Below are 19,809 nucleotides of genomic sequence, written 5' to 3'. Positions count from 1 at the left end.
CAACTTTAACCATCCTAATCCTTTTACACCACATGTTCTTATTAGCTCGCTTGTCCTCGTGGTGTCTCTCGTGCAAAGGATTAACCATTCATCTGAATGCTAATCTCATATACTTACTCCTCTAAGCGACTCCTATCCTTATATATCAATGCTTATTTTTCCCAAACGATCGTGCATGTTGGCTGCCCTCAACACAACCTTACTAGGTTCCCCATGTTTGCATGTAAGTGTTTTTAAGTGTGTTTGTCTTATAGTATCTATCACGGACTTAACTGGTTTTGCCTAGGTCATACATACTCTTGTGTGTTTGTCTGCAAAAATGTTTCCCTAGTTATTAATTCAGAATACATTAATAACTATTTTAGCAAACACTTGATATACAATGTAAATTACAAACATAAGACTTCGTATGCTTTGAACGATCACACAACAAAAAGTTCAAGGTGATTCATATAACCAAATATCCTCGTAAATACCTACATGATACTACTACCAAATAAAACAACAAACTTTTATATGCTATACAATGAATAAAATAAAAATATATGAACATTATATCAAACAATCCATTTATAATTTTATGACTGGCAAATAAGGTATGTTTTTTTTCCCTTAATGTCAGCCATAAAATGTCACTTCTTGCAATATAGCACTTTGACCTTCGAATTTAGATTCTAAAAAGAGTTGTCATTTCCAACACATGATCCGCTTTCATTTAAACTTTCCTTCTTCTTGTAGTAGATTGTCTGCAACACACCAACATGCCAACTGCAGGACCATCATCTAACGCACACGCACAACCCAATAATAGCGAGTCCTTTGATTACTAAGATTGATAGCACAAGTAACACCCTGAAAATATCCAACTTGAACGACATAGTATGATCGTCTTACGATGCGACATTATTCACCAAAGATAGGCACAAAACATGAGCAAATCCAACACATGATCCCAAAATACAGGCAACACGGTTCTCTACTTTTTCTTGGCGATAACCTTATTTTAGCCTGCCACCTTTCTTGTATAGTAGCCAGGGGCCGATGGGATGTCATGAGGTCGGCCAGGAAAGGCAGAATGGCCGTGCCATGCTCCAGCTTTCATGGCAGGAGGAGGCTGCCTCCCTAGCTGTGGTTTCAGCTGCGGCAGCTTGCCACATATATCCGAACCTCTGTTTGAGCTGAGAGTCAAGTGACCCAGTTTCTCGACTACATTGCAAGTCCTCTGGGAATCTCTACCAGGTAATCCTGCCATCAAAATTGAAGTTGCACAGAGAATCAGTTCCACTTGGAAAAATTCAAATTCACTAATCATATGATATTTGCTCCATCAAATCCCACTGAGATTCTAAACAAAAGTAATTAATAAGCTACCTGAGTAGGGTACAAAAAGTCACATGTTGGTCATTTTAGGACTACAATGGTTATGAGAAGATCATTGTCATTTGTTTTATTTAGTAATCGAATCATGTAGTAGAGAGATGTCAGACATGTAAACCATGGGAAAATACCTGTGAAGTCTCTCGTAGTTGGTTGACGTACATATGGTTTAACCTCATTCCTGGCAAGTCTTTCCTTCTGGTATTCCTGTGATTTTGTTTTACCAGTGACGATCCACAACTTCTTACATGACCACTCTCATGTGAAGACAAATGGTCTTACCTGATGACCCAGCTCCAGCCTCCTTTGTATGCCTGCCACATAACAAAACCCAAGTTGCTAGAGAATTGGTTTGGAAGATAATCTATCAAATAAGCCAAAAGAAAGAAAAAGTAAACTACATGCTTAATGCAACAAAATTTTTATAGGGATTCACCTGTCATCCTGAAAGACTCATTTACACTTGTGGAAGAGAAATTGTATACCGGCCTTGTATTGGATAAAACTCCAACAGAATTTCTTCTAGCAGTATCCGATGCCAAAGCTCCTCTCGTGCCAACTAAAAGATCAAAGAGTAAAAATCACCTAAATAGAGTCTGCAATACTGTAATAAATCAGATGACAAGCATAGGATGGGTCGGAAAGGACAAAAAACCAGATGATGGTGTCTTCTGCACTCCCTCTGATCTTAAACGAGGGGACGGTGGGATGTAGAAACAAGGCTGTAACATTATTAACAAATATGATGAGCATCCAAAACTTGTAATTTCTTTGCATACACCCTTCTCAGTGAATCACATTCAGCACTACCAAACTTCAATGTATCACCTGAAAGAAAGAATGCTGAAGAACCTTTGCTGCTGTGGGCCTTCGGATGGAGTCCCAGGAACAAAGTGACTGTCAAATAATAGTGGAAGAATTATAACCTTATAACGATTGAACACCTTCGATAAGACCCTGTTTCTCAAACCCATATCCACTCAAAAGAGCAGACTCATCCAAGATGTAGCTTACCGAGATAAGGTCGATTGCATCCCTGCTGGCTGAAGGAATTAGCAAAGAAAGGGAGACACTGGCAAGCTGAGATGAAAGGAGTGCAAATGTCACAAAAAGTGTCTTCAAGATTGGAGACAAGAGAAGGTAATGTTCCTCAATTGAATTTAAAGAACAAAAAAAAATTGTAAAACAGTGTTTTGGCCTTATGTTAAGCAAAGAGGTTCTTTTTTACTCAAACTCTTGACACTCAGATTACAGAAATTACTATGGTGCTAGGGCTCATCACAGTAATTACCATATTATATACTAAGAAACAAAGATCAGATAGAGATATCGATAACATAAAATTTCCTGCTATCCACTATTGTTGCTTGAAACAAGTATTCAAAATAAGATGAATCCACCTCCACTGCAGGGTACACGAAAGATCAATGCGTGCAACCTTAATCTTATAAGTAGAGAGGCTATTGAAAGTAACTTTTTTTTAATTAAATTGTATTTACCTGTTTAGGATTATTTTTCAATTAAATTGCATTTACCTGTTTTGGGACACAAATGCAACAAGTGACCAGGTGGATTAATGAATACTTAGACAAAAGCATGCAACATTCAGCACTTTCCTTAAAGGAGCTTTCCTATTTTAAGTTGTAGCAAGAAATCAGGTAGAAGTAACCAATACTTCAAAAAAGCATGCAACAAATAAACTTTTTCTCAAACAGAATATTCCTATTTCACTACAGTCGTAGCATGTGATCAGGTGGGAGGTAGCCAATCCAAACTACACAACACTAGGAACAAGGGAAAAAAAAATGCATCTGGAAACTGGAAAAGATAAATATAACAAAACAACACACAACCTGTGGAAATTGAAATTTCATAGCATCTGCAAGTTGCATCCCTTGAGCCCAAGAATTCTGATTTGGTGGTCCAAGAATGCTGCAAATCTTGTATATCTCATCTGCTTCACTGAATTATAAGCCAAATAACATGAGTTCAGCAGCATAGAAACAGAATTGAGACATCAAACAAGAAGACACATCAGTAAATGTTGATAAAACCATCCAACTATAATCAAATTTATTATTCATCTCATGTAGCATGATTGCTAAAAGGGTACAAAAGTATAATAACCAAACATCAGAACCAGGTCCAGTAGAAAGATTTTAGGTCACTTATACAAATGACATTTTTGACAAACAAAAAAAAAGTTTAAAAAAAAATTCAAATAGATGATTTCAAAAATTAGATAAATGACACCGCTTGTCCAAACAACAACTGCAGGTTTATAATTCAGTTACATGGAGGTAATTTGACTGCAGAACCTGCAAATGTTGATTTTTTATTCATTTAACCCAAAACAACCTCCTTAATAACACATAATTAACAGCATGGAAATAAGACCAACAAAAACACGAATTGCTGAGTTCAAAAGAGGACATTAAGTGCCACTTTATATGTTAAATAAAGTAACAATATCTTTTTTTATATTTAAAACATGTATCTAAATCAACAAGTACCTTGATCCAGGAAAAAGGGGACGTAGTGTAAAAAGCTCAGCCATGATAGCTCCCATTGCCCACATATCTAATGCATACATGACAATAAGATCAAAGATGCAGATAACAGAAAATTATATTATATTCTCATCATGAAACTATTACTAGTGCACTCACCAACAGCAGAATCATAAACAGAAGATTGAAGCAAAATTTCTGGAGCACGGTACCTACAACCAACAAATCACACAATAATGATAAGAATATAAGTACACTTCTATAAGATGACACATAAAGAAGGAATAGTCAAACATGCTTACCACCGCGTGGAGACATATTCTGTGAATGGTGGCTTCGACAAGGCTTCACGAGCAAGGCCAAAATCTGCTATCTTTAGAACATTCTTCGTTACCAGTAAGTTCTCTGCAAAGGGCATAGATCTTGTTTAGCAGAAGGCCATTTTCACCAATATGGTGGTGTATAGATGCTATGTTGTAAATTGAGAGCAATCATCTACCAAAACAAATTTACTCCAAGGCAACAAAAAGCCAGAATAACTTATCCACCAAATAATAACTGAATACAAAACAATGGACATTTTTTGTGTATTCACTAGCAAAAACTTGCAAAGCCAAAGAAATTTAATTCATGATAAGTTCTTGTCGAGAAAATAAATAATAGAATTTAAGATCCACATAGCTATCTTCGATTTGCATAAACTCATGCAATAAGTTGCAATCCTCGATTTGCATATCTTAAGTCCAGTTCAGTCCAGGAAATATAACAGAAATTGAAACAAAGGATTTAGCACGGAAGCTGATATGATTATCTGGATTCCAAATAAAAAAATTGTCTCAGTTGGTAGTCTATTGTCAACCACAGTTGACATTTGTTGGATTCCATTTCTGAGTAAGCTATTCAAGACAGTGTTAATGAGCTAAACTATTCACAGTTTGTATGGTACCAATGCAAAAATGTGAATCCAAAGATCAAAGAATATTTTAACAAGAGAGTGGTACCAGGCTTAAGATCACGATGAAAATAACCACGGTGGTGCATATAAGCCAGTGCTCGGAATATCTGAAAGCACCAGTCCCGAATTTCATCCTCTGTAAAAGGCTTGTTCCTATCTTTCATAAGCTGGTAAAGATTGCATTCCTGATAACAAGTTTATTGAAAACCTGAGTACAAACCCCATACAACAAAATTCAAGCTAGCAAAAAGGCCTACCATGTACTCGAACACCAGGTATAACACATCATTCTCTCTAATGACTTCCTTAAGTTTGATAATATTTGGATGGTTCAGTCTCCGCAGACACTGAAAATCATTGAATTCCATGTTATGAGAATATAAAAAGAAAAAAGTATCATGTGCACATTAACATTTTATGTTACCTTCACTTCTCGGAGATTCAAACACTCCTCCCAAGAGTAGTACTTCCTTTTCATTTGCTTAATAGCAACCTGTCAAGACCAAAGTTAGAACTGGCAACCAAAGAGACCAAATTGCTAGAGTTAATCATCATAAATAACTTCATTCCAATGTGTCTACAAAGCCACCAACTTCCCCAAATAAAAAATAATAATATGAACCGTAGCATTTCACTCTATATTTAAAGGTGCAAGTAGAAATGCCTGCATTTACAGGAGATTCAAGTGTCACCAAAAATCAATAGCCAGATGCATCATACTAACACAAAGGAAGTAACAGTCTGAGCACAGTGGCCTGCTATTAAACGATACATACCACTTCACCACTTTGTTTGTTTATTGCTCGCCATACAGTCCCAAAAGTTCCATCTCCAACCTCCTTGATTACCATGTACCTGCAGCCAAGGGTAACACTATTGAGCACAACTCATTAACATTAGAAGAGAAACCACCAGTTGTAAAAAAGAAAACTAACCTTTCCATGTTTTGCTGAATGTATGCTCACTATTGTCCTATTCAAGAGAAGGTTTGCCTATGCACAAAGCATATGCCACCTAACTAAAGCCGTGTGCTTGAAAAGAAGAACCGAGAACAAAGAAATACTTGGGAAAACTTGGAACAAAGTGAGAGAGGACAATATCATTCTGATGGATAAGATCCAACTATCTTACGAAAGCTTGCTGGGTATAGTTCTCAGACAATCATCTACTTTGCCAGTGTAGTAGAGTAAAGCAACAACAAAGTGTTGTGGGATGATATCAGCCAACACAGTGGACAAGTGCAACAGTCAGGCAAGACCTGTGGAGCTACCTAACCAACTTGTGACCGATTTATTGACTCTATGAGGAAGATGCATAAAACCTCCAATGGAACTGAAACAATGAGAATCCAACAGCTGGAACAGTATGGAGAAAGAATAGAGCCAGGAGAAATGACGCCTGCAATAAAAAGCCCATAATTCAATGGTTAGAGCATATAAATGTTCGATTTGAAATATAAGAAGTCTATGTCCAAAACCATACCAGCCTGTTATTTTTGACCAACAGGATCATGAGATTTCCACATAAGCTCTAACAGAAAGCTGCATTGGCAACTTAATGCCATATGGAAATGTCAAAGCTGCTGATAGCAAAAGTATGTTGCACACACGAAGATGCGAGAAATCAAGTCAAAAGGCTGCACTAGAAACACTACACCAACTTCACAAAAAAGCTGCATGGCCGCCTTTGGATGTAGAAAGCAGTTGGCCTCTAAGTGCAGTTGACAAAGGAGGTGAGAAGGAAATCTCCATGAACAGAGAGCCGCCAATCAATAGCTCCATCAAGAAACAAGACTCGGCAGTTAAAGTAGCTTAACCAAAAGCGCACTTGCTCCATGTATCAGGTAAGACTACAAACAGGAGAACACAAGCGTGTAACCTGGAAAAAGAAAAGACACAAACATGCCACATATACAAGATTATCAGAAAGCTGCTCACAAGAATCCCACAAGAGGAAATAATAATAATACATTGAACAATACACATAAAAAATTTTGTCTGCAAGGCATTGCAAGAAGACTACTTCCACTAAACGACACACTCAATGCCATTGAATTGTCAGTCCATATATTACAATAATCAATCCTGGCATAGGAGTTTACACCAGGTTTATCATCTGAAAAATTAAAATCAATATTATCAATTGAAGGATTCCGTAAGTCAACATTTCCTTAAAATTAGAGAAGTTCATGTTTGTGCCCGAATATCTCGATCAAAAATAAATAAATCTCAACCTTTCATATGTCCAATTCAACAGGAAAAGTAATGTGGATGGATCCTTGACAGCAGCAACAATATATCAAGGACATGTGCATAATTTATTTTCAATAGCAACAGCCTTATATAATTCTATGCCTGCAGATTCACAAAAACACTTGAATGGAAAAAACTACAGCAAAAAAAAGTTGATCAAATAGTACATTCTTATGCTTATAAACCACGAGCCAAGTTATCAACACATGCTTCCATCAAACTCGACGCTCATCCTTTACAGCCGAAAGAGTCAGCAAACATCTCAGTAGTAGTCTAATCATCAAGCAATCACTAATCACATCTAAATCCAAGATCTAGCAAGGCACTATCGGAGCAACAACAGATAATGGCTCAAAAACCCTAAATCAAACCCCTTGCATCACGATGATCCCTCGTCTCCACTAAATTCACCGAAAAATGGAACCCTAACACCATATCAAACACAATCCGTGGTTTCGAATCCACAAATTAACCATCAACACACCATAACCAACAAATTCACTATCAAACTTAACGCTCATTCTTAACAACCTAAATAATCAACAAACATCTCAAGCCTCTCATCAAAACAATCACTAATCACCTCTAAATCCAAGATCTAGCACAGGTATCATCAAAGCTACAACAGATAATGACTCAAGAACCCTAGGTCAAACGACCATACCCCTTACATCACGACAATCCCTCGTATACACAAAATTCACCGACAAATTGAAAATCTAACAATACATCAAACGCAACCGAGGGTTTCGAATCCGCAAATCAACCATCAAACCGAGAACCAGATCCAAACCCTAGGGTTTCGATCCACTAGCACCGGCACCACGGATCCACAAGTCGAGAACGATTCCCGACAGAACGAAACGACACGAACACCGACGAATCAGAGATCAGATCAATACCTCGCCGCCTTCCAGCAGAACCTTCCTCGCCCCGCGCCGTGAGCGAAGACCGAACAGAACGAAATCACCGAGGACTAAGGACCAAATAGGGATTAGCATCGACGGGAGGAACGCTCCTGTTTATATACCCAAGGGCAGCAGATATACTGCTCCGCAGGAATTATTTCAACTAAACGAATCCTTCAGCAACATGAACAATATTCTCCGACCCTGCGTCTCATTACCCTCTTTTTACCCATTTAATAATCAGGGTCCCACCAATAGATCCAGCATTTTATCCAATCACATTTCGGGAACGCAGCCGGGTACAAGAGTATCGCCGTGGCGACGAACGAGAGAGATATTTCAAGCCGCACGGGCTCGCCTCGTGGGTGGTCGGTTGCCGATGACGCGGATAAGGAATCCGACTCGGTGAGTAAATTACATCGACTCGGGTGCTATTTATAGCGGTAGATCGGACGACTCGTTCTCGTGTTGTTTCTCCCCGTGCGTCGCGTACGAATCGCGACGTACATAAATAAATACGTATGGGGAATTGGGTGTAGCATAATGTATGCATGCGGCCATGTATTCACATTATTAATTTTTAATTAATGTCATTGCATATAAGAACTCAAGCAATTAATATATAGGCTCAAATCCAACTTTAAGTTCAACCACAGATATATTGTTTTATTTGCATATAAAAAACCTAAATCAAACTGAGTTAAACCCAATATGTAGAATTTGAATAGAGTGGAGATATATGATATGAATGAGATTTACACACAAAGTCTTCCTCTTCTATGCCATATTAAATTTTTTATCAATATTATTAAATCCATAAAAGTTTTACTAAAAGATGAGACATTATTTGATGTATATTCTTACCACATGTTGTTGTGTGTGCATCCAACTTAATTACATCCTCCCTCTATAAGTTTTTTATGAGAATTTTATATTTTATTATAAATATATTAAATGCTTTATTATTTTTTAGTATCTTATGATTAAAAAATGATGTAAATTATGTTACAAGGTGTACTTTGTACTTTAATTAATTATTTAACTTCTTTGTATAATTTTAATAATCATACACAATTATTCATTATATAAACATCTACACTTTCTTTACTTTAACCAAAGCAAAAATGAAAAAAAGAATTAGCTTTATTATAGATTTTGTCCACTTGATTTTGAGGATACTTTTAATTCTAGTAGTGTATGCCACTTTACTCCCCTTCATTTGATTCATTCACTAAGAATGCAGTGTTAATGTTGATATGGAAAATGTAAATACAAGATTAATGATTAGCATAGAATCCAAGTGTTAATGATTTTATTTGCAAAACCATTTGTATGCACAACATATGACATAATTGGATTGGATATGATGATTGACTTATTAATTGGCTTATTATATCCCAAGTGAGAGTAAATAAAATGTCAAATGACAGGTTAAAAAAATCTGAAAAAAAAATAAAGCAGATCAAATTTGGCTATACATTTTGTTTAGTTCTACTCCATAATCAAATTATAATGGCACTGACCTAACCTAGAATATTTTTAGCTCAACTTGGAGCCTAGTGGGTCATCTCTGTGGTTGTATGGAACTGAATGATGGAAAGAATCACATCTGGATGAGAACAGAACACCCAACTGTTTGTGGCTATGGATCAAGTTGGAGTATTAAAGATAAGGTGCTGAAGTCTTCTGAGAAGAGAATGCACTGTAGAATGGCCTTTTGCATGCAAATGGAGAGCTTCTCAAAGATAAGGCATGAAACATGGTGGCAGTGGATTCTTCTTTACATATATTAATAATAATCATTGGCCAAAAAAAAACTTCATAATAAAATGAGGAAGAACTATCAAAGATCATATGGATATATATGCCATGTAATTAAATTAGTGGTATGAGATTATGTGGAGGAAAATAAAAAAAATATTTTAATGTAAGCTAAAGATTTAACTATTATTGATTTAAGAAAAAAATTAAAATATTAAAGTTTATTGTTATTATTGAATAAGAAATTATGACTTTGAGTATAATAAAAAGTTGGTTAATTATACTATGATTTTCATCATTTATTGTTACTTCATGTATATATAGCGAAAAAATATATTATTACATCACTAAATCTCGTCCTTTTATCCCTAACCACAATTCATATGCATGTGTAAGGGAGCCGATTTTATTTTTTGCTTGCAAGGAATAAAATCGTAACAAATCACAAGAAATTGTCATTCTAGTTCTTGTAAAATACTAAATCTTTGGTATATAAGTTTTTTTTAGTGTTGGCATAAGGTTGGTATATAAGTTCTTGTAAAATACTAAATCTTTGGTATATAAGTTTTCGGAGATAACTTAGGCACATCAGACCCTATCTAGTGCTCACAGGATGAGGACAAATGAATTCTTGGCACATACAATGCGATAATGAGGGTTTGGATTAAAAAACTGGATGCATAGATTTTATCAAGTGTTTTGTGTTTGAACTGCTCAAAGAAGAATTTATCAGTAAATGTAATGAGTAATACAGAACAATCTTAGCTCATTGAGAGTTCCAAAGAGACTCAATCTTTCTATACCCATGGAAACCAATATCCAAACAGTTTACTTGGAATATACATATCTATAATTTATGTAAAGTATACAACTTCCGGGGAGATCTCTCCTTTTGTGTGCTAAGTTTGTTTGTGTTTAGACATTATGAACACAATATTTATGCAGGAGTCAGTTGCAAGGTATCACCAACTACCACTTTCAGGGTAAATCCTTTCGATCTCTTCAACAAGGCGCAGCTTCTCATCCTTTAGATCTTCATTCTCTTTTTGAAGCTCTTCGATTTGTTTAGTTTGCTCAGAATCCTTCCTGGAATTGTGACAACAGTCTCTTGATCAATAGAGAGTAAGATCCTATTGCAATTGCAAACATAAGCATAACTTCAAGAATAAGATAACAAGCTGAACTGAGGGTTTTGTTCTTGACAATGAAGGACCATAAAAGTGTAAAACATGTGTATGCATCATTACATACCTATTCATGAATGAAAGGTTAAGCTTGAGTGAGCGCACTTCCTTCTCAAGAGTTTCACAGCGCTTTAGAACTGATTGCATATCCGATGGCAACATTGGTGCCAAATTTCTTTCCTTTGCTTCTGCCATTCTGAACCACCAAGCATGACCATCAAACTCAAATTTTTAAACCAACAACAAAAATGTTTTCAACATTGACATCATGCAAATTGTATGACCTTCTCCAAATTTTGTAAAAATTATGATCAGGTTAGCTAACTAGTAAATCAATTTATTAATTTAATGTTAGTGGGATAGTACATATGCAGTCTAGCCTTCTTGTAATCATTATTGACCCAGATAACGAATTAAATAGATCCCCATTCTCCATTGAAACTGATAAGAATTCACCAGTTTGTAGCATCTTTAGAAACTAGAAAATATGCTAATCCATTCAGGAAAATTGATGTTTACTGTTGTTGGAAAGTTTTGTGGCAAGTCCTGCAAGGAAATAGAGAGATTACAAGAGAGAATGTCAATACTACCTTATTGTCAAAATGCTAAAAATCATAACCAAGGCTAGGATTGAGACTAAAGTAGGAACTCTTATCATGTCCCAAAGAACCTGCTAGAGAAAAGCAATTGCATTGATACTGAAGCTTCTAAAGTAATGTGAAAATTAAAGGGGATTCAGAAAACATGTCACCTTTGGTAAAATCATGTTTTGTGAGGGATAGCTAATCCCTTGTGCTGTACTCAATATTACAGGAGAGGATGGAAGTACTACCTTGTTAAAATTGCCAAAAATCATAAGCAAGATACGGTTAGGGTTGAGAATATAATATGAAAATTTATCATATAACAAAGGACCCTGCTAGAGAAAAGCACAATTACATCCATGTTTACTGAAGCTTCCAAAGTCCTGTGGAGATAAAAGGGGAAGCAAGAAAACATGTGTGGCCTTTGGTGATATCATGTCTTGTGAGAGATTGCAAATCCCTTGTGCTGTACTCAAAATTGTTGAAAGACTCAACCAGAAGATACAATTTCATGGTTTGAAAGTACCCCCAAAAGTTTTTCATGCTTAAAAGACATCTGGAAATTTAAGAGCTTAATTTTAGCAAATGTAACTTAGGGTTACTACAGTATCAAGAAATAGACAATTCTTTTAGCAAAGCTTTTACAAACAAGGATATGATAACAGGCATTCAAGTTATAGGATACGTACTTTCGTGAGCGCTCAACCCTGCGTTTCTTTGTAGAATCACCCTTGTCTTCTGCATAACACTTTTCTGGTTAAGATTTAAGACTAGAATACAAATAAACTAAGTCATGTGAAATAAAACAAATTATAAGCAATGAGCTATCTCAATTCTCAAGTATCATTAAGATGTGAAAAAAAATTGTGGAATAGGATCATCTCCACATAATCGGGCTATCTTTAAATGACCAAACCTCAGATGATGGATCAAGAACTGTACAAATCATATAAGCCTATATATGAGATGAAGATGAAGATGAAGATCATTTTTGTCATATAGTTCAGAATGATCTACATAAAGATATTCCACAGAATAGATGCCAAGAGTAGGCAAGGAGCTGCGAAAATAATGAGAATTTGCTAAAAAGTACCTAAAACTCCTGAGGAAACTGATCCCATCAGAACTGGATTTCCTTTCTGAAAAAGTATATAGAGGCCAAATGATTGAGTGATAAAAAGTAAATAATGCTTTTACCAAAAAATTTATTTTTATCTTGCTATCAGAGTACATACCTTCCTATCATCCTTGAAGTTGCTTTGTAGCATTTTTTCTCTGTTTTCTGCAATGAAATTAAATCACGAATTGTCCAAGGATATACATTTATACTACTTGTAATGGGTAAAAAAAGCAATATTGTCTTTTGAGATCAATTAAAGTTAGTGCTCACACAAGTTAGTTTTCGGTAAATCTCCACTGTAGAAGATTATATCAAGATCTATTTAATTTATATGCAGGATCTGATTCCAGACTTCTAGGTTTGGATGTGCATATGTACAGAAATTCAGAAGTATATGCAAGAAAAGCTAAAGAAGTACTGGAAGTGCTTGATCAACCAAAACTGTGAATTGCAGTCATAAAAATTGCAACAGACCTCTAGTCTTATGATTCAAATTTCCATTTCCGGTATGCTTTTTGGAACTCTCACAAACAGAAATAGTTTGTGTTGAGTTGGAAAGATCATCGCATACTTCAAAGCCGGTTGAAAGCGTTGGCACAGCAGTTGATGATCCACTCTGTGATGGTTCTTGTGAGATTGTGGCAGTTCGGAATTGATTTGCTGGAGTAACAAATCCGTCCATGTTTAGTTCCAAGGGCTTCTCAAATTTTGAGTTTCTTGAATTTTGCTCATGAATGGAGGATACAAAATCAAATGTGTTGGGTGGCCAGAGAACCTGATCTGTGGCATCTTGATTACAGATTCTATTTCCTTCTGGTTGAACATTTAAAAGCCCATAAGAACTTCCTTCTAAAGTTTCACCAACAACTTGTCTACCAAGCTTCTTCGTTTCCAGTGCATCTTTAAGCATGCTCACAACAGAAGAAACCATATCGACTGTTGCCAATGGAGTGTCAAATGGAGAAGTAGCTGAATTAGATGGAGACATGAATGTCTGAAGTTGACTGGCAGTCTCCCCCATTGAGATGTTACATAAGTCACTCGTAAGTTGTTGCCTCCCCTTCTCAATACCTGCTACTACGATGTTATTTTGGGCTTCGGCAATTGCTTGCATTTGGCTGTTTTGCATGGCAGCATACCTCCTCCTGAAGACAAATGTTCCAACAATGTAGGTCAACAAAATTTCAGGCTTATTAAATGAGATCAAACTTGCTATTTATAAGGCTTTAATTGCCTAATTAGAAGCCTCAAACTAAACTTGATTATGCTGATCTTCTAGGTGCAAACCATCTAATGTTTGTGGAGGTAGGCCGCTCTATCTTGGCTTATTAATAACCAAGAGTAGCTTGAGATAAATCATTTTAATTTTGAAACAAAAGCAACCTGCTCAAGGACAGAGTCTAGTAATTACTGAAAATCTGATATTATATAAGCCTTGTTTGAACACCATGTGAGATACTCTTGCTAGAATCTCAATAGAACAGTCAAACTTTGTCTCTTTACATAATATTTTGCCACCACTAACATATAATTATGTAACTAGCTGTTGTTGAAATGTAATTGTGATTTTTTTTTTTTTTTTATCTGTTCCTTAAACTTAATCAAGCTGCATATGAGCTTGCCAGGCAAGTTTTAACCTCATCAGTTTTACTAATGAGCTTAACTTTGTACTTTCTCTATGCAATCCACTGAAGGTTAAATTGCTATTAAGCTAATATGCATAGCTGCTAAGAAAGATTTTGATAGGTTATTACATTTATGCTTCTTAACACAAATGAATTTTCTCCTAAACAAATATAGATGGGTTTCATGTGATTGTAGATCAGACTTATTAGGAAACTGTTAATGCTAGATTACGACAAAATATAAAGCTTCCAACACTATCATAAGAAGGAACTAATCAAACATTTATCCTCGTAGTTAACTAAGAATAACAACATGAATTGAAGCAAAAAATGAATAACTCTATTAGCCAGGAAACTAAAATTTGCTCGAAAACTATAAATAAGCTGCTAAAAGAAATCCATCAAGAACTTTAAAATGTTTTTTTTCTTTGAGATGAAGTGTGGCAATATCAAATGAAGGAGTAAGTATCCTACCGTAGCTCTGAAGATCGACTTCTAGTCATTGGCTGAGAACTGTGAAACCATGCCTGCATAGAATGTAAAAAAAAGCAAATCTTCACATACTTCTTGACATTGCAGAAGAAACATATTTTTTTGCAATAATAGCTCAAAATTGTTGAAATCCAAAAGCTTCATAAAGAAAATTTACCTTGGCCAACAACAAATTACTAGCTTGCATGCTTTTTTCTGCAGCTCTCCTGATCGTATACTCCAACAGATCAGTCAATGAATGAAAAAGACATGCAATGCCATTAGTTATGAGAAGTTCATCTAAGATAGTTATGGAGACAGTAGGCATTATCAAAATCTGAAAAGTTTTCTAGTACGACAAAGTGATCAATCTATTGTCCAAATTCATTGGGGTAATTTCAGCAATCGAGTAAAATTTATCGCTATGATTTACTCCAGCGGTCAATGTCCACAGGAATGTCAACGGGAGAAAATTAGTACTATCATTACAAAGAGCAGGACCCACCTGATAGAACACTCAACATCACTTGACTGATCATCAAGCATGTTAAAACTTTTATCCTCTGTATTTTGCCTCTGCACAGTCCCATTTTGCTGATTTGCAAAAGCAGTGATCTCTGTTGACATTCTGCAAGGAGGAAGAGTTAGCTATAACAAAATTCAGAAAACACATTCACATATAAGTTCTGTTTTCATAGCTTTCGATTCCAAAGCATAATCAATAAAATTTGAGAAGATATAGTATGAGGTCAGCGACACAAAAAAAATTATGCCGACATATTCAGGATGCAAATTGTGTAGGTCAACTTACTTCCGAGATAGTTGCCAAGGACAATGAACACCATTTGGAGAGCTGAAACCAGGAATCTGTAGAAAGATCAATCAAATATGTGATCACTGTGTAGCCTACAAAATCAATTATCCTAAAAATCTGAGCCGCAACTAAACACAATGATTTTAAATTGCAATTTTCCAAAGCAGTCCTCAATCATGAAACTCCACAGACAAAATTTAGTGTATGTCTGACTCGAATCTTCTTTTATGAGTATAGAGTCTTCAGAGTTCTCTATCTCTCAGGAACCATGAACAATTCTGCAACAAAAGGAACTCTCCATTCATGTTGAAGAAGTACACATCGTACCACATAATTATCACATTCGGAGTGTTGTTAATTCTTCTAATTGCTTCCATGTTTATTTAATCACGAGATATTTCTAAATAAGCACCGACGTCTTATATGTCTGTTTCTAGTGAAACAAAATTCGTTCCATAAGTGTAATAGATACCTAGATAAATTTTTTCAGGTGGCCAAACAATCATAGGTGACTCTCTTTAATCCCTAAAAATTTTTCTCGTCTCAATGCTGAAGAACTCTATAACTAGGTCATTCTACATTGACCAGAAGTAGAACAACAATCTGCAACACAAAGTATGTGTTGCTTTCGTGAATCATTTATTGCTCTGGATATTTATCACGGATTAAGAGCAAAACAGAAGAAATAGGTCCAAGTTTGAGCTTCATTCTTGCCTCTCCGTTCATCAGCCAGCTGTTGAAGAGCTCCTCGCTGTCTCCTCGAAACGTCTGCGGCGTGTTCCTAAATCCCGGCATCTCCATGGTCGGTGCAGAACTCCCGATCGGATTCTCCATCAGAGACTTGAGAATCATCTCCTCGCTGGAGTTCCTGAGCAAGTCCGAGTACCCCCTCCCCTCCATCTCCATAAAACCCCTTCTTCACCACCGCTTCGAGATCAGACTCCTCGATCTCTTCTGAGACATCACCAAAGTTATGTCAGATAACTTATAAAAATCAGAGATTTGCTGAAACACACAGCAAAAGAAAGATCTTCATTTCCCCCCATCATCAGAGACCTTGAACTGCAACGCACAGAGAAAACTTCAAAGATCAAAACTTTCACGAACCTAAAACCTACCTGTGCCACACCCCCCCCAAATAGCGCTGGAATATTGGAACAAACCATAGGGAAGATTCCGCGGTGACATTTTTGTCTCTATTCGACCCGCTATATAAAATTCGATAAAGAAATCCCGGTATTTGATGGGTGAACGAAGGTGACGAATTCTTTGAAGAGAAACAGTGCGGAGCGGTGGAGATGGAGCAGCTGAATTGACTTCAGCCATGAAAGCGATATTAACTACCTCCGTTTCGTGAACTCATAGAGCGGGTATTAAAGAAGGCCTTTTTACCTAAACCTTATTTAATTATTATGTGCTTTTACATAATTATCCTTCTCCATTTTTATAAGACCTTTTTTGCACCTAAAACTTCTTAAATAAAATGCATATATATATATATATATATATATATATATATATATATATATATATATATATATATATATATATATATATATATATATATATATATATATATATATATATATATATATATATATATATATATATATATACCTCCCTTTTCCCTGCATAGTGACTCAAAATTTTCATATAGTGTCTCACCTTTTTCAATAACACTAAAATTCATCTCATTTTGTAAATTATATCCTAAATAATATTTCTTTTGTAAAAAAATAAAATAAAATAATAATTCTATAAATTAAAAAAATTGAGATGCTTTGTGAAACTTTTGAAAATGGGATACTTTGTGAAAAGTAAAAATTCTGACAAATATAAATATATATTATCATGAATAAAATTAAAAATTTATGAATACTAACCATGATTAATATTATCTCTTAAGACATCAACTAATTTAGTTAGTAAAGATTTTGACAGTTTATCATAAGATCATAACTCTGAATCTCAACTTCATCACTTATCATTCATAATATATATATATATATATATATATATATATAATATAAGAAAATTCTAAATTTAAGTTTGTTAATATATTATTGACATCAATACTTCAATTGACATTAATACCTCTTATAAAATTATAAATTTACCTCTATAAATTTATGTTTCAGAAATTAAAGAATTCAAATAATTAAAGAAAATGAAAAATGATATTTTATGTATTTAAATTTTAGGACTCGTTGTCCACCATAGTTGACATAAGATTAATATAGAGGATATGAATACTTGAATAGATGTATATTGTAAAATCTAAATATTGGGAGGGAAATGTAAGGATAAATATGTAACTCCCTCATATTAAAAAAATTAATATTCTCCAATTAATATCCTTCAAATTTTCCAATAGGTATTTTTAGACAAATATTAATATCAATTTGATCTCGAAAGGGGACGGCAACGCAAATGAAGACATGTTCTGAGTCAATGCCTTGTACGTCACATCTACTCTGACTTAGCGCACTTGGACTCGATGAGATGCGTGCATGCCTGCCTGCCCATAAGAAGACAAACTTTGCCTTTATATGGAATAATCTACCTTTGACCAACGGGAATATTCTCATGGAATCATTGAACATAACTTTCTCTCCCTTGCAATCTATTATGAAAACCATTTTTTATGTTGGAAACACCTTATATTACTTTATTATATTCGTATTGTGAAATTATGTAGATATAATAGAAACGACATTATGTTTTTACGAAGATATTAGTAGAATTTTAAAATAAAATTAATAAGATCATTTAATCTTACATTGGTTGAGGAGTACGAGAATCAATGGCTCGAGTCCACCGTATCTCTCTTACTTTTAGAAGCGTTTTTTAGAGTTCATATATTCCGAAAGGACAAAACCGTACGGATACGTCCATCGTCCAAAGTGGATACTTCCTCGTGAGCCTATGATCCGTACCAATGGTCAGCTAACCAAATTATCCCTTATGACGCTAGAAGGAGGGTCTGAGGCTTATACCTCAACCAAGCAAATTATCCCTTATCAGAAATAAAGTCATTTAGTTCTACATTGATTGAGAAATATGGAACCAAGGAACCAAGGGTTTATAAGTCCGCTATGTCTCTCTTACACTTTGAGATGCCTTTTGAAGCTCACATGTTTCAAAAGAGTACACCCATCGATCGCACCAATAGTTAATCGACCAAATTATCCCTTATCAGAAATAAAAAAAAATCGATAAATACTTATTAAGGGGAGATCAAGTAGCGATATATATATTGTATCAAGCGGATTGCATTATTCTACGTAGGTTTTCTTCTATGAATGATATAACTCTCGCACGTATGCATGTATGATTGTGAAGAATCAAAAAGATTTTTTTTCGCATGTATATAATATAAAGAGATTATATGTCTATAGAATTAAAGATTCGTAAATAACTCAAAGGGTTGAAATTAAAAAGCTATGTGTGAAACTATCGAAAGAGGGATATAAAATATCTTTATGATTCAATTGAGGATGACACGTGGCAACGTATGAGTGTGGCATGCACTCCACTCAATTTGACCTCATCAATTAGTTTGAAATAGAATTAGTGGATAAGTTAGATTGCGAAAAAGAGACGTTTAAAGAATGAGATAGGTAAAGTAAATTTGATTCAAATTTATATTTTTTTTATAAGTAAATAGATGCATGAGAACATGAATATTACAATCGAAGGTAAGAGAATGTATAATAATTGTGAACATTAATGTTGAAAACTCCTCTCTCTCTCACTCTCTCTCTCTCTCTCTCTCTCCATCCTGATTAGAGAAAAAGACAGAATTTACCATTACGTCCATATAATATTTTGAAAATCTCTATTTTTAATACAAACATAATATAAAATTTGAGTTTCTAGATCATTTGTATTTCTAGTATTAGAATAAAATCAAGATAAAAGGTGTTAAGAATTAGGTTCCCTTAAATTTATAAATTACGTAAAATTAGAAAACTAATGTTTAATTATGTGAGTATGAAATGCCATGGATAAATATGTGCACATGCTGTGTGACATAATATTTATGTATATACATACTGTTTGATATAATATTTATGTATATTTTATATTTTTTAATTTTATTTATGCTCTGCATAATAATGTAAGTAACTTATAGTAGGTTTAAGAGTCTTATTTTGATTAACTTTTATGATTTTTTTAATATTATAAACATAGGTTATGTACCGTCATTATACATAGGTAAAATTATATAAAATTAAAATATCTATA

General features: G+C 34.8%; 2 protein-coding genes across 2 annotated transcripts; both read right to left on the bottom strand.

Annotated features, from left to right (window-relative positions):
* Positions 1-797: 797 nt before the first annotated feature.
* Positions 798-8,153, bottom strand: LOC135629113 (cyclin-dependent kinase F-4-like). The gene is made up of 18 exons (XM_065136289.1): positions 7,997-8,153; positions 6,325-6,720; positions 5,778-6,240; positions 5,619-5,697; positions 5,267-5,335; positions 5,100-5,189; positions 4,889-5,027; positions 4,190-4,292; positions 4,047-4,099; positions 3,891-3,957; positions 3,231-3,339; positions 2,392-2,457; positions 2,206-2,274; positions 2,033-2,099; positions 1,814-1,936; positions 1,660-1,691; positions 1,509-1,584; positions 798-1,245 (listed from the first exon to the last, which is right to left on the bottom strand). The coding sequence occupies exons 3-18, from the start codon at positions 5,783-5,785 to the stop codon at positions 1,004-1,006; spliced, it is 1,392 nt and encodes a 463-aa protein (XP_064992361.1). The 5' UTR covers positions 5,786-6,240; positions 6,325-6,720; positions 7,997-8,153; the 3' UTR covers positions 798-1,003.
* Positions 8,154-10,524: 2,371 nt separating this feature from the next.
* On the bottom strand, positions 10,525-16,685 carry LOC135583758 (protein CYCLOPS-like). The gene is made up of 12 exons (XM_065135246.1): positions 16,618-16,685; positions 16,276-16,515; positions 15,559-15,614; positions 15,253-15,375; positions 14,926-14,974; positions 14,751-14,803; positions 13,126-13,796; positions 12,767-12,813; positions 12,625-12,670; positions 12,221-12,269; positions 11,015-11,143; positions 10,525-10,849 (listed from the first exon to the last, which is right to left on the bottom strand). Exons 2-12 carry the CDS (start codon positions 16,465-16,467, stop codon positions 10,726-10,728), a joined length of 1,539 nt encoding a protein of 512 aa, XP_064991318.1. The 5' UTR covers positions 16,468-16,515; positions 16,618-16,685; the 3' UTR covers positions 10,525-10,725.
* Positions 16,686-19,809: the final 3,124 nt, after the last annotated feature.

The sequence above is a fragment of the Musa acuminata genome, chromosome BXJ3-1 (assembly GCF_036884655.1).
Source record: "Musa acuminata AAA Group cultivar baxijiao chromosome BXJ3-1, Cavendish_Baxijiao_AAA, whole genome shotgun sequence".
NCBI classification, from domain to species: Eukaryota; Viridiplantae; Streptophyta; class Magnoliopsida; order Zingiberales; family Musaceae; genus Musa; species Musa acuminata.
This window is presented reverse-complemented; position numbering and strand designations above follow the sequence as displayed.